This window comes from Vanellus vanellus, assembly GCF_965231255.1.
Source record: "Vanellus vanellus genome assembly, chromosome: 2".
Lineage (NCBI taxonomy): Eukaryota > Metazoa > Chordata > Aves > Charadriiformes > Charadriidae > Vanellus > Vanellus vanellus.
In genome coordinates this window covers 31,787,999-31,801,572 of record NC_138906.1, presented here as the reverse complement: position 1 = coordinate 31,801,572, position 13,574 = coordinate 31,787,999, and the positions used below count along the sequence as shown (strand labels likewise).

General features: G+C 42.4%; 1 protein-coding gene across 1 annotated transcript in view; it reads right to left on the bottom strand.

Moving 5' to 3' along the window:
• SCIN (scinderin) overlaps positions 1-10,806 on the bottom strand; it is a 51,306-nt gene extending 40,500 nt beyond the window's left edge. The window contains exons 1-3 of the mRNA XM_082479790.1: positions 10,541-10,806; positions 6,173-6,327; positions 4,462-4,623 (exon numbers count right to left, since the gene is read on the bottom strand). Coding sequence (XP_082335916.1) covers positions 4,462-4,623; positions 6,173-6,327; positions 10,541-10,739 — 516 coding nt within the window. The 5' untranslated portion in view covers positions 10,740-10,806. The remainder of the gene's footprint in view (positions 1-4,461; positions 4,624-6,172; positions 6,328-10,540) is intronic.
• Positions 10,807-13,574: the final 2,768 nt, after the last annotated feature.

The following is a 13,574-nucleotide window of genomic DNA, read 5'->3' as shown; positions in this document are numbered from 1 at the left end:
CAGCTGGGGGAAACTGGGGAAGAGGTTAGTTGTAGGAGAAACATGTGAATGAAAAACAGAAAGAGGACATGACTAGTCAGTTGTCAGGGCCAGGGAAAGCAACTGGAAAGAGAAACTTACACTGATGAACTCCAACATGCAAGAATCTGTTTTTCCAGTCCTTTTTATACCCAAACAGTGATTTTATTAAAGCAATGAATATGCTGATTGTGAATTGGTTTCTCTAAAGGAGGAGAAGCAAAGCCATCTAGAAGTGATGGTGCAGGCAAGAAGGCAGGAAGATTACAGCAGCAAGCAAAACTACAACTGTGTTTAAGGTTGCAATGTGAGGCTGAATCACACCCTGTAGTCATAATCATAAAGCAAGTATCTGTCCTCTTGGTCTTTTACTGTTAAAAAGCAGAAGTTTATGTTTACAAAAAGAAAATTATTTGATCTACAGCAAGTTAAGAGTTTGTACGAAAAGCAGCTGTCAAAAAAAAACAGCCTTTTTACTTGATGTTATTTTTTCTAGTGTCTTTGTGCAAGACAGCAATCTTTTTCCTTTTGACATTGCTATTATGTCAGGAGTTTAATTAGGACTATACTGACAGATACATGATCACAATAGCTTTATTCACAGAATTTTCAGAGTTGGAAGGGACCTCTAGAGATCATCTAGCCCAACTCCCCTGCTAAAGCAGGATTGCCCAGAGCACATTACTCAGGACTGCATCCAGGCGGGTCTTGAAAATCTCCAGAGAAGGGGACTCCACAACCTCCCTGGGCAGCCTCTGCCAGTGCTCTGGCACCCTCACCGTAAGGAAGTTTTTCCCGTGTATTTGAACGGAACTTCCTGTGTTCTAACCCCGTTACCCCTCGTCCTGTCACTGGGAACCATTGAAAAGAGCCTGGCTCCATCCTCCTTCAACCCACCCTTTAGGTACTTGTACGCCATAATAAGGTCTCCCCTCAGCCTTCTCTTCTCCAGGCTAAAGAGTCCCAGCGCTCTCAGCCTTTCCTCAGAAGGCAGATGCTCCAAGCCCTTAATCATCTTAGTTGCCCTTCGCTGGACTCGCTCCAGCAGTTCCCTGTCCCTCTTGAACTAGGGAGCCCAAAACTGGACACAGTATTCCATTTGTGGCCTCACCAGTGCAGAGTAGAGGGGGAGAATGACCTCCCTCGACCTACTGGCCACACTCTTCCCTATGCAGCCCAGGATTCCATTGGCCTTTTTGGCAACAAGAGCACATTGCTGGGCCATGGATAATTTACTGTCTACCACAAGCCCCAGATCCTTCTCCTCTGAGCTACTTCCCAGCAGGTCCGCCCCTAACCTGTACTGGTGCTTTGCATTCTTTCTCCCCAGGTGCAGGACCTTGCACTTGCTTTTGTTGAACCTCATTAGGTTCTTCTCTGCCCAGCTCTCCAGCCTGTCCAGGTCACGCTGGATGTAGAAAAAAAATAAAAATCAAAAATCAGGGCCTTGCACTCCAGGCACCCTCCTGGATCACTCATTGCACTGGAATGTCAGTCTGGTGGTCACAGTGCTCATGTCATGATCTTACAGAAGATTGTTTGAATAAAAGGTCTTCACGCATTACCCACGAGTGATGACTTCCCTCATGTCAAAGGCAGCATTTTCTCTGCCATCTGCAGCTGTTTTCTGTTCCAGCCTAGAGAGTTCAAAGGACACAAGATAAGACCTGGACAGGATATTTGAAGTGCTATAAATGTGGTTTAGTAACATATTTAGGTATGAAGTAACCATCACAATCTGAACTGTAAATATGTGAACTGAGCTGGAAACACATACAAACGCTTTTTACACAAGGCATTGTCACTGGCAGGGAAACCTTAATGACTTCAATGATTTTATTCCTGATCATTATTACCTTTCTTAATTTTCCCTTATCTGTTCAAACCATAGGTTTAAAATACTGCTGTAATTGATCTCAGTGGGAAAACAAAAATTATTTTTCATTATATTAGGTAAGTGACTTGATAAAATGTAACATCAAATGGACTGCATAAGCAGTTTTGCAGTGCCATGGAGACCATCTTTCTGGTTAGCTAAGAGACTGAGGAAAGTAAGTCTTGGAAATTCATCTTATTTGACATGCTACAATAATTTATTATTAAAAGCACTGACCATAAGCTCATTATTTTATGCAATTACTGCCCATTATCCTCAGACAATGATTCAGTAGTGCCCTGCAATAAATCCCAAGACTAAAGAGCAACCCTATTTAAGATTCATTTTATTTCAATTATTGAGGAGTCTAATTGAACCAAAATCTTTTTTTTTTTTTCTAAAAAAAAAAAAAAGGACTCCTGAATTCAATTAAGAGTTCCTGTAAAGACTCACACATTTACAAGAGACCCCTAGTCATGGAGCCATGGAAAATTTCAATCTGAAATACAGTTACTTCAGCTTGAAATACAGTGCTTAGAAAATGCACTGTCACAGTCGAAAGCTTCAGCAAGTTTTACACCACATCTGTTTCTCTATAGAAATTCACTAGACTTACATATCTTCATCTTGAAGTATGTCACACATTGCTTTTTCCTCCCCCACAAGAAAGGTCTGGTTTATATACCACCCTATGATAAAATTACTCCAAATGTCTGCGTGCTGAAAGACTTTCATTAACTAGTTAATGCAGTGAAGAAAACCCATCCCCTGTATACCACTGACGTGGCAAGACCAAGAACTGTTGTTAGTCATGTGATTGGACTGACATTTCCCATACCACGGTAAAGAAGAGATCTAGATGTTCACATCTAATCTTTCTTCCTACAAAGGCACATGGTTGCATTGCTGCTTAACCTCTGTCTTGTCAACCAGGAAATCAGAAACCAGAGTCATGTTATACTAAAAAAAGAAAAAGGCTCACAATGTACATTCAGTATTACAAATCAAGACTCTGAAGCCATATTACATTTAAATTGCTTAGTGACAGTGCTCTCATCTCAACAAATCTCATCAAAAGGGATGAACCCCAAGCTATATACATAACACCACTATTACCCATAAGGTGTTTCTGTGTTTCATCAGTGTCATTGCCGTAGCTGCAGTGGGACCTGAGTAATTACTTTAGGTTACACTGGGTAACTGTGGCACAATAAGGGTCAGGACAAGTCAAATTCATGGAGTACACCCAGTTTCACAGGGTATCCATGGGAGGCTAACTCCAAACCAGAAAACTCAAGGCCTGTGACAGCCTGACTGCAAAAGCAGCATTTTCTATCAATGTTTAGTTCCAACTCTCCCATTTGCCATGGGTTAACACTGACAGGGAATAGATGATTGAGTCTCCTATGCATCTTTAATACAAAGTGACACTGAGAGACAGCTGTTTGGATACTGATGACTTGGCAGTTTCAGATGATTAGAGCACAGTGCCATAGGAGAAATGGGATAATTTAGGAAAACACTGGTTGGTGTTCTATCTGAAGGCTGCTAAGCATGATAAAATTCTACCAGACACGATCAATGTAGCTACTTGATACTAATGTCTTCAATCATCACACCAGAGGATGCTTTTCAGAAGAAACAGCCAAACCCATAACATGAGTTCAGAAGAGTTCCTTTTTCAATAGGTCAGGCAACTCTTCTCTGAAATCTTGCTGAAGTAGCTGACCACTTCCTTGTGAAGCACTACAGTTAAGACCAACCGCAGTTGCTGCCTTGCAAACAAACTATTTTCTTTCATATGCTCTTAATTTTATACATGTCAATATATCAAGCACAGGAATAATTTCAAATTGATAACTAGCATCTAAATAGCACAGACTACATCCCAGCTACTACTTTCAGAATCCATTTTAATATTTTTGAATACAAAGGTGACAGTACTATACTTTAAGTCATCTGGAGCAACCAAAATTATCTTTTCCTATCTGTCCATACACTTCTGCATTAAGTCTCTCTACTTGCTTTCAGCAAAAAGCCTTGAAGTATGGAATGGCTTCTCAAGTGGTCTCTTGAAATACTCAAGTAGTTTTATAACACATTGTATGACAAGTTTATTATGACAATTTCTTTTGCAGCTATTTCTTTAGGGTGAATTGTGATAATCCAAGTTTTATGAACATGAAGAAACGCTCTTAAGAGAAAGGTCCAATCTGTGTTCTGCTCTGAACCCTAGCACTGGTCCATTCAGCTGGTGGATAGTGTCAGAGTCAGACACGACTAATTGTGAACAGCTTAAGGTTCAAACATGAGAAGTAAAAAAGCCCAATGCCTCAAGTGGGAGAATTGTTTCCTGAAGGATAATCTGTGCATACTTCAGAAAACATTTAGGGCAGTTTTGAACCTTCAAAGTGTTGTGACACTAAAACTGAATTATGAAAGCAGATTCTTTCTGTCAGTTTGGGTGAGTGACAAAATCAGTTGTGCATTTTAGGGCATGATTCAAGCCTTAGAAGGGATTCTGCATCTCTTACTCATCAGTGTGTTTTGCTCTAGGAAAGACTTACAGTTCCAAGGTCAATAATGAAACAATCGCCTCTGTTGAAGCTGGTCCAAGCCAGGGGGACTTCAGTGGCTCGTACAACTCTCCGGCCCTTGATATGCAGAAGCCTCTGAGCACTCAGATCATTAGTAACAACATGATTAAATCCAGAGGCAACACCACCTGCCTGAATAAAACAGAACAAAGCAGCAAGCTTTATTTCAGTTTAACTTCTGCAAATTTACCGTTTTGCTACAGCAGAAGAGCTAACAGGGGAAAATAAATTATGCAGTGAGAGGTAAGCCAAAATAACATAGTATTTAACAACGCTGACGACAGACCAGACAGGCTTGGGGAACACTGCTGCTGCTGAACTCTCAGGTATGAGCTTTTTTCTGAGGGAACAGATGTCACCCTGTTTCAAAGGGGTTTCAGATGACTGGGGAAAGGGAAAGCACAGGATTTACTGTACTTCCCTGCATCATCCAGAGGATAAAGTAATGCTGAACCACACTGTTAGGACAAGAGTCAGTAGGTTATCAAATAAGGACTGAGGGAAAGCAGAGGAATATGCAGCTCCTGTACAAGTTTTCACGACTTCCTTCAACTCAGAGCTCTGGGTGGTTTTAGTGCCTGCTTATGTGTGGAGGGAGGAGTCATTCCATAACAGCTCTGTAACTTTCTGAAAGCAATATTTGCAAATTAGGAGGCAACCAAGAAAAGAGCACCAAACTCTGGAAAATGAGACCAAACTATTGATTTACAATCTACAAAGTGCAAGTTTAAGCCTAACTTATTTCTGCAAACTGGCTTGGCTCTCTGCCTCTGTGAGGCAGCATCCTCTACTCCTCCAGGAGAGCCAGATCTTGGGTTGGAATAGAAAGTGTCCCTTGAAATCACAAAAGAAAAAAAAAATGTAAGAGGGCAGGTCACTGTCAAGCTCTCTTATGCAAGCAAAGTTAAATGCTTCAAATTGGTTATGTAGACTGTGACAAGTTACAAACCTCCATAATGGGAAAAAGGCTGACAGAGCGATGGCTCCCAGAGCTCCTACTAAAAGGAGGTTCTCAGGAGATACATTACTTAATTCTTAAAAAACATAGGTGTCTTGAAAAATTTCCTTCCAAAGATTCTCCTTGTGGAAGTGACACAACGAGGAGACCGACACTACAGCTTTTTAAAACATTATAAAAATTTCACGAAAAGTATTTGGGAGGTTTTTTTACCTACCTCAAAGAAAAAAAAGACTGCAGTAGGACTGCAATAGCACCATTTTTAGACAAAAGTGAGGTTTTGGTCTTGTCCACTCTGCTCATGTTTTTAACCACTTAAGCACATTGGGTTCTGCATTTGAACAAAATGATTCAGTCTGTGACATACAAATGGTTTCTGTGAAATTTACTGCTTCCCAAACATGGAGAGTCCCTACTGTGAGCACCATTAGACACACAAGTACAAAATCTCAGGATAGTTTGATTTGGGGGTGGGGGTACAGGAATAAACCTGGGACAGGTTTTCAGTTATTAGAAGAGACACCAGTAAACAAGCTGCTGCTTTCTGTACAAGTAGTGGGAGTCCTATAGTTTAGGATAGGTAGTTCAGATCTAAACCCACTAAATATTAAGAAACAATTTTTCAACTTTCAGTAACAGATACAAAGAAAGAGATTTAAGTTTATTCGGGGGACAGTGTTACACATATTTTCAGACTGTATATTTTGACAGCTGGATCTTTACCTTGTATTTAATTCCTCCTTTGAAGTAGCCTACAAACTCAGTAGACTCATATCCTTGAATTTCTCTGCTCTGCACAGGCTTTCCTCCTAAATAGTCATCCATTTGAACAGCGAAGATAGCTGCAGCTGTGCTTTCATCCTGGGTACATTCTTTCCCTGAAATAAGATGAAATATTATGTCTATAAAGCACTGACATAACTTTGAAATCTGCTGGAGAAATTAATTCTGTGATAACCAGGCACTGCCTTCAGCAGGTTGTACAACCAATGTGTATTGCAACAAAACACTACATTGTAACCTTGTTCACCACCAAATGCATGACTGTCCAGACACCATTTCTTAACTAAAATTGCCTTCAAAAGCAAAAAAAAAAAAAAAGTGAAAAACAGCCAAGTTTGTTTTCTCTCAGCCTCTTTGAAGGAGACGCTATTTTAATTAAGTTTAGCATGGCAAGTGTCTGCAGTAATGATTTTTTGACTTTGAGTTGAAGCGCAAAGACCAAGGAAGGTCATGCCAAAGGACTGATTAGATGGTAAACCATATATTTATGCTAAAAAGCAACTTGCCAAGCCATAAAGTTAAAAAAAATTCAAAAGCAGTCTTCTTGACACAATAATGCAAGCAATGGGCATTTTGCTTAGATATCTTATTAGATGGCCTGGTACAGCTGGGAGAAAGCAAAGCAGCTTTGGGGCTCAGATATCTGCTGCATGAGGTCACACTTTATTTTGTACCTTTCAGAGATTAGCCGCTTCTCAGGAATGTGGCAAAATGGCCTCCTTAACTAGTGCGTTGATGGCCTAATCACACTTCAAAGCAAGTTGTATATTAAAACAAAGCTTTTAGCATGGGCCACGCAGTTTTCATGAACGTTTTCAGCAGTTTCGATTGTTTCAAGAGCAGTGCAAGTAGGATTGAGTCTCAAAAAACTGGCTTCTCAAGAACTTTTGAAGAGTGAAGAAAGGCAAGGTTTGCCATTTAGTTTTTATTTGTTCTTTCTAAATAAGAGGAAGAAGCTGGTACACAAGCAACAGTTCTCAGGAGCAGCTTCTCACTTGCATTAACCGTTTCTTTGCTTCTAGGTGACCAAGTGGAAAAACAGCACAGAGCCCCAGGCAGCCCAGAGAGAGATGCCTCTCTCAGGCTGTGGGAGAAGGGGAAGTGTGTACTGAGGTGCTGGTGTCATCTCACAGTGTAGTGAGTCATTGTTGTCAGAGGAAGCCCATCAGTAAAGCATTAGGAAAGAATAAAGCATGGGCAAGGGGGGACAGGGACGCCTAAGCGGATCACCAACCCAGCTCCTCTCTTAGGGAGAGCGAGTGCTCAATTCATGGCCCAGCAGTGGGTATGCCACAACTCCCCATTGACCCCAACAACTGTGCTTCTCTGAGGACTAGTGCCACCACTGCCACCATCACAGCTTCTATGGAGATACAGGTGCAATGGAAGCCTCCAGAAAGCAGCAAGGATGAAACAGGGAAGGGATCCGAAGAATAATGGAGACACGGGGAAGAGAAAAGGGTGAAGCCTGCCCAAAAAAGGTAAAAAAAGTTACTGAAGCCAGGAGATAACAAAAGAAGCTCTGAAAAAAAAAAAAAAGAAAATCCCCATTGCTCAAGTGATAGAGTATTGTCACACAGCAAATTCCTCTCAGACCTGGGTACCTCCTTGAAGTTGATGGCAAAGTTTTGTTTGTTTTTTGGTTTTGTTGTTTGTTTCGGGTTTTTTTGGTTTTTTTTTTTTATATAGGGTTATTCATGCTCATTAGGACTAGATCCTTCAGATTTATTGCATGTAATTACACTACAGGGTTCAGGGTTGAAGAAAATTGGTTTTGGAACAGTGTTAAGAGATAAGAACTACTACCAGGCTCAGTCTCACAGCTGCTGTGCAGTAAAATAGTCAGTGAAACCCTGTTTAAAAAAAAGTGAGCATCAATGCAAGTGTAAGTTGTTCAAGCTGTATGGAAAACAGATTTACCTTATAGTTTGAGGCACAAACAACTATAAATAAGCCAGAGTATATAGGAAAAAGAACTTTTTTTTTTTTTTTAACCAGACTGGATAGGTTCACATGGATAGGTCTTATCACTTAATCTCTGGGGACAAGGGTTAAAAAATAGTTCAAAACCACTATGCATGATTTTATAAAGATTCTAAGTTGGCTACAGCCAGTCTTACTTGCACAAGTAGCTTCATACTGGCATAATACACACCGTTTCCACTAGTTACACTTTCAAGTCAAGACAGCTCCCTTTGGATTAGTTTAGCTGCCAAGATATCCCTGAAGTGCCAGTGCAGACATCCAAGCCAGGATCTCTGGAACGACTGTGATAGTGGGAACAAGGGCAGGCCCAGAAACCCGGAGTAAGCAGTGAAGATTAGCTTAGATGCCCAGAAAAGTATTTCTGCCCATAGGCATGGTTTTAGAGTATGCAAGCATAAGTTTTACTAAGCTAAAAGCTGTGAAGGGGAGTGATATTACCTATCAAGTTACATAATGTTTGAAATTTTCTTTCCCAAAACAAACCCTTTTATTGCAACATTGGTCACCCATATCAGAACTCTTTTTACTAAAACAGATGGTGTACTTGAACAAAAAGTTTAAATATTAGGTGACAAAAAAAAAAGTCAGATAAAACTAGGATTTGTGGTTCCCTAGGGCTCTGGTCTCGGGTAGTAGTCAGACACATTTGGTGAAGAGATTCTGTAAATTTGTTTTCTTTAGGAATTTGTTTTCTAATTAGTTATTAATAGTTAATTCTAATAAGTCGCAAAACCACCAAAATTATTCCAACTCCTACTCTGAATGTGAGTGCCCTTCCCCATACACCTGGTATGAGGTTCTGATCTCCTGTTGCTATTAAGCTCGCAGCAGGGTTTGAGCACCTCCGCCCCGCTACTGGAGTATCTTGCACGCAGGAAGGGATTTCCCAGCAGTTCGCCACTCCGCTGCCAACCTGCCAGTTGCATAAGAACTATGTGTGCCCTGATTATACCTGAAGCTATTTACAATATCTGGATATCACCACATCAGCACAAGATGTGCATTAGCATGAAAAACTAAAAGGTCTTTAGCCAACAGCAAAGAGATTGTAATTAGTGCAAATTCAGTCACTGTTTTGCCTTCACTTGCAGTTGCAAAAAGTCTTTGCATCTTTCCCTGGAAGTGTCTACTATACCTTAACTGCTACATAAATAGTTCTAACTTCATTAACAAAGGTCTGAATAGCCAAACCCTGCGATTAACTTGCAGTGCTGTTGACATCAGAACATTGCCAGAAATTCATTTATGCTGCCATCTATGATTATACTCAGAGACAGACACTATCCCACATGCCAGCTGGATAACTCATAACACATGCGAAACTAAACAAGCTTCAAGCATTTATGCAAAAACAATCCCAGCTTTATCTGCTATTCTTTTTCAGTGTATCCAAAAGTACAATGAGAACCACAGCAACTCAAACACATTACTGTTAATACACATTGACCTGTCTTTATGTGCATTCACCGAGATAATTGCCTACAAACACAAACCTTGTGATGGTGAAACAAGAACAAAGTAATAGATCTGAGGCAGCTACAGAGCAACCACTGTGGTCAGATGACTTGGTGACCAGACAAGGAAGTCTCAAGAAAGCTCCAAAAGATGAGGAAGTCACATAAAATGCATCCTTATGTCAGACTCCCATTTTACTGTGAACACTGCGCTGGTCAGGGTTAAAGGCAAAAGACATCAGCCCAATTGCAGTGTTCCCACTTGCTTCAGGACGGGCTTTATTAGGCTGACAGACTGATATTAAAGAGGTTTTACAGAAAATCTGGTGACTTTGCCTCCAATCTCTGTATCATCAGAAAGCAAAGTTAGACTGGCTGAGGAAGGCAACATTTGGACACAAAGCAGTGCAACAATGCCACAGGGAGATAGCAGAGATGAAGTTTTGGTCTAAAAAAAACCTCTTCATCTGCATGACAGCAGGATTTCACTTGCGAATCTTGGCTGGATGCAGCCAAGACTTGGCTTTAACCCTTCACCGCTTTTCCAAACTACCATCACGAAGCAAGCAGACGTTCACCCTTCTGTCATACCGCACTTTCTCACACACCATCCCCCCCATCTCCCTTCCCCCCAGGAGCCCCTTAGCACCGCCGCATCAGAAGCGGCGAGGCTTTGGCATCGCCCAGACCCTTGGCCGCAGCCCTACTTCGGTTATTCGGCGCCTCCACTCGGAGGCTGCCCTTCTGGAAAGGGGTGAAGGGGAAAATTCAGCTCCCGATCCGCTGGAACCCGGCAAGAAACTTCAGCAGCAGCACCGCCGGCCCCGACCCGACCCCCCCCATCCCTCCCCGCCGCCCCGTTGCCTACCGAGCCAGTAGTGGAGGCGGTAGGCGGTGGCGGCGGGGCGGCGGACGGTGTGCAGCACCAGGTAAGCGTCCCCCACGAAGAAGTCGCCGTGGCGGCTGGGGGGCACCGGCACCAGCTCCAGCCGCTCCACTCGCCACACCTGCAGCCCGCTCTGCTGCCCGGCATCGGCGAAAGCCGGCGGGGGCCGGTCGGGTGCCATGGTTGGAAGCAGAAAGGCAACGCACCCGCCAGCGTTCGCTCGCACCGGCTTTATAGCGCTGGGTCCGGCCCCCCCACCCCTTCCCCGGGCGGAGCGGGGCCGGCCCCGCCCGGGGCGGGAGCGCGGCGAGGGGAGCGGCTGGTCCCCGCAGGGCAGAGGGATGCTCCCTCCCTCCCCGGCTGCCGCTGGTTGAGAGGTTTTGCGTTTGTTTTTTTTTTTGTTGTTGTTGTTTGTTTGTTTGTTTGTTTTATTTCTTAGTTTTTAAACACGCCTACAAAACTCACCCTGTGCCCCAACGCCGGTGTGGAGGTGTTGTTAAAAAAAAAAACAAAAACAAAAACAAAAACCAAATCAGCCTTCTTTGCTGCAAATGGGTCGGTTTTCTCTATTCTAAAACGAAAAGGGGGAAAAAAAAAAAGGGAAAAAAAAAAAAAAAGAAAAAAAAAGTCAAGAAAGCAAAGCACAACCGTCCTAACTGGAGTATTGTGTCCAGTTCTGGGGTCCCCGGTTCAAAGACAGGGAACTGCTGGAGTGGGTCCAGCAAAGGGCTACAAAGATGATTAGAGGATCGGAGCATATTTCTTATGAGGAAAGACTGAGGGACTTGGGTCTTTCCAGTCTAGAGAAAAGAAGACTGAGGGGGGATCAGTCTTTTTTCAGTGGTCCCCAGGGACAGGACAAGAGGTAACGGGCACAAACTTGAACACAGGAAGTTCCATCTTAACATGAGGAGGAACTTCTTTCCTTTGAGGGTGGCAGAGCACTGGAATAGGCTGCCCAGGGAGGTGGTGGAGTCTCCCACTCTGGAGACATTCAAAACCCACCTGGACGCCGTCCTGTGCAACCTGCTGTAGGTGACCCTGCTCTGGCGGGGGGGTGGACTAGATGATCTCCAGAGATTCCTTCCAACCCTGACCATTCTGTGATTCTGTAACCCAGTAACTACAGGTGTTATCATGTTGTACATTTTGCTTATATAATTATTACATCTGCCTTGTTTTTGTAAGCTGCTCGTATCAGAATACAAAGAGTTTTTACAGCTTGCGCATGCTGCTGGGCTCTTTTCTTAACAGATTGGAACGGCAGAGCGCAGCTCGTATTCACCGTCCAGTAATTTCATTTTGTTTGCCCAATATTGCCAGGAATCTTTTTGTAGGGGGAAAAATCTTGTATCTCTCTGAAGATTCCAGATGAAGCCCAGAATTTATATAAATTGCCCTTTCTCAGAAAATGGAAAGCATTGTGCTGGTGTTTTTCCAACACCACACAACAACAACCCAAAATAGTTAAACTCACTTCCTACTTGTCCTTTATAAATGGTTGGTACGTCGTCCTGACAGGTCATTACAACATGAAAACTATAGCAAATCGCTGCTTTCATCTGATATTGGCAAGAGGTAGATTAATCTGCATAGGGTATAGATAGTCCAGCTTGGGCTGTCTGTATATCAAAAGACACTTTTCAGAGAGGGTTGTATTTAGGTCCATTACCTTATCCACCTGGATTAATTTTGAGGCTCGTGATTTCCCGACTAGTTTGTTTTAGCAAGATAATACAAGCAGAGTGTGAGGATCAACCTCAATAAGGAGGGAGAGGCACTGCTAAATGCAACAGAGCAGCTGGAGAGCACCTTCTCTGGCAAAGAGTTAAAAAAAGCACCAAATATAATAAATTCATTTAATTATCTTCCCTCCCTTCTTTTTTATACTGTCTGGTGTACAGTTTGGCTATTGAGGGAAAAGATACTGTCCCTCATTCTGCCAGGGCTGAGGACTTGGTGATGCTGAGCATGACTGATAAAGCACTACGCCTCCCAAATGAAATGCTTTTCTCCAGAACCTTCACCATGTGAAAAAGAAACTAACTTTAGGAACACCAGCCAAAACATTCCAGCAGTTCCAGTTTCAATATGGTATCAGATGTTTCAAAATATTCGTAAGTGATTTCTCAGATTTACCCTCCCATCTAAGGCACTTGCTCCTGTTTTCACTTTTACTCATTTAATTACACCGAGCAGTTTTGCTTTTTCTCATCGCATGCCTTTTTGCACTCTTGTGCATTAGTTAGTTTTAGTCAGTGCAGGTAGAACTTACCACATACTCTATAATTGTATGGATTGACTATTTCTTCTGAAGTTGGCGAGTTGCACTCACTTTGGAGTGTGCTGGGTTTTGCCCATACATGAGCTCAAACCAGCCCGGTGTTACGCAGCCTCATGTCTCCTACCTGTTCTGCCTGTCTTGCCAAGCTGAGATTGTTTGGGCACAGATTGCACAGGTCAGTTGAGTCAAATTTCCATCTCCTTATTCTAGCTTTTGATTTTCAATGACAGCCCCAGTACTACTCTCAGCTGTATCCCTGTTGTTGTCATTGAGATGCACACTAATGCTATTTGTTCAGCATTGACCATGCCCAGTATCACACTCCAATGGACAAAGGTTACAGACACAAGAACAGTTTGATTGCTTTGTCTCAGAGTCTGTGGCACTACTCACACACAAAGGATCTTAGTACTGGCAGCAGGGTTTTCTCATGCCCAAATTTGTCTTACTAGGATTACGTACTGTGTAATCACTTACTGGCTGCTAGCAAAGAAAATCTTGGGTTGAAGTTTGTATAGTAAGTGCCGGGATATTTGTTTCTACTCTTCAACATTAACTTTTGTCTGTTTGCAAATCTTGCTTTTGCAATCCACTCCTGTTATGTATGTCTGTCATTTTATGAGTTGTACTGTCTTCTGTCTTGATCCATTTCCATCTATTTTTTTGTAGCAAAAATAAGCACTGATGTTGTTAACATTACACAGGTTTTCATAACATTTTAAATAATCAAAA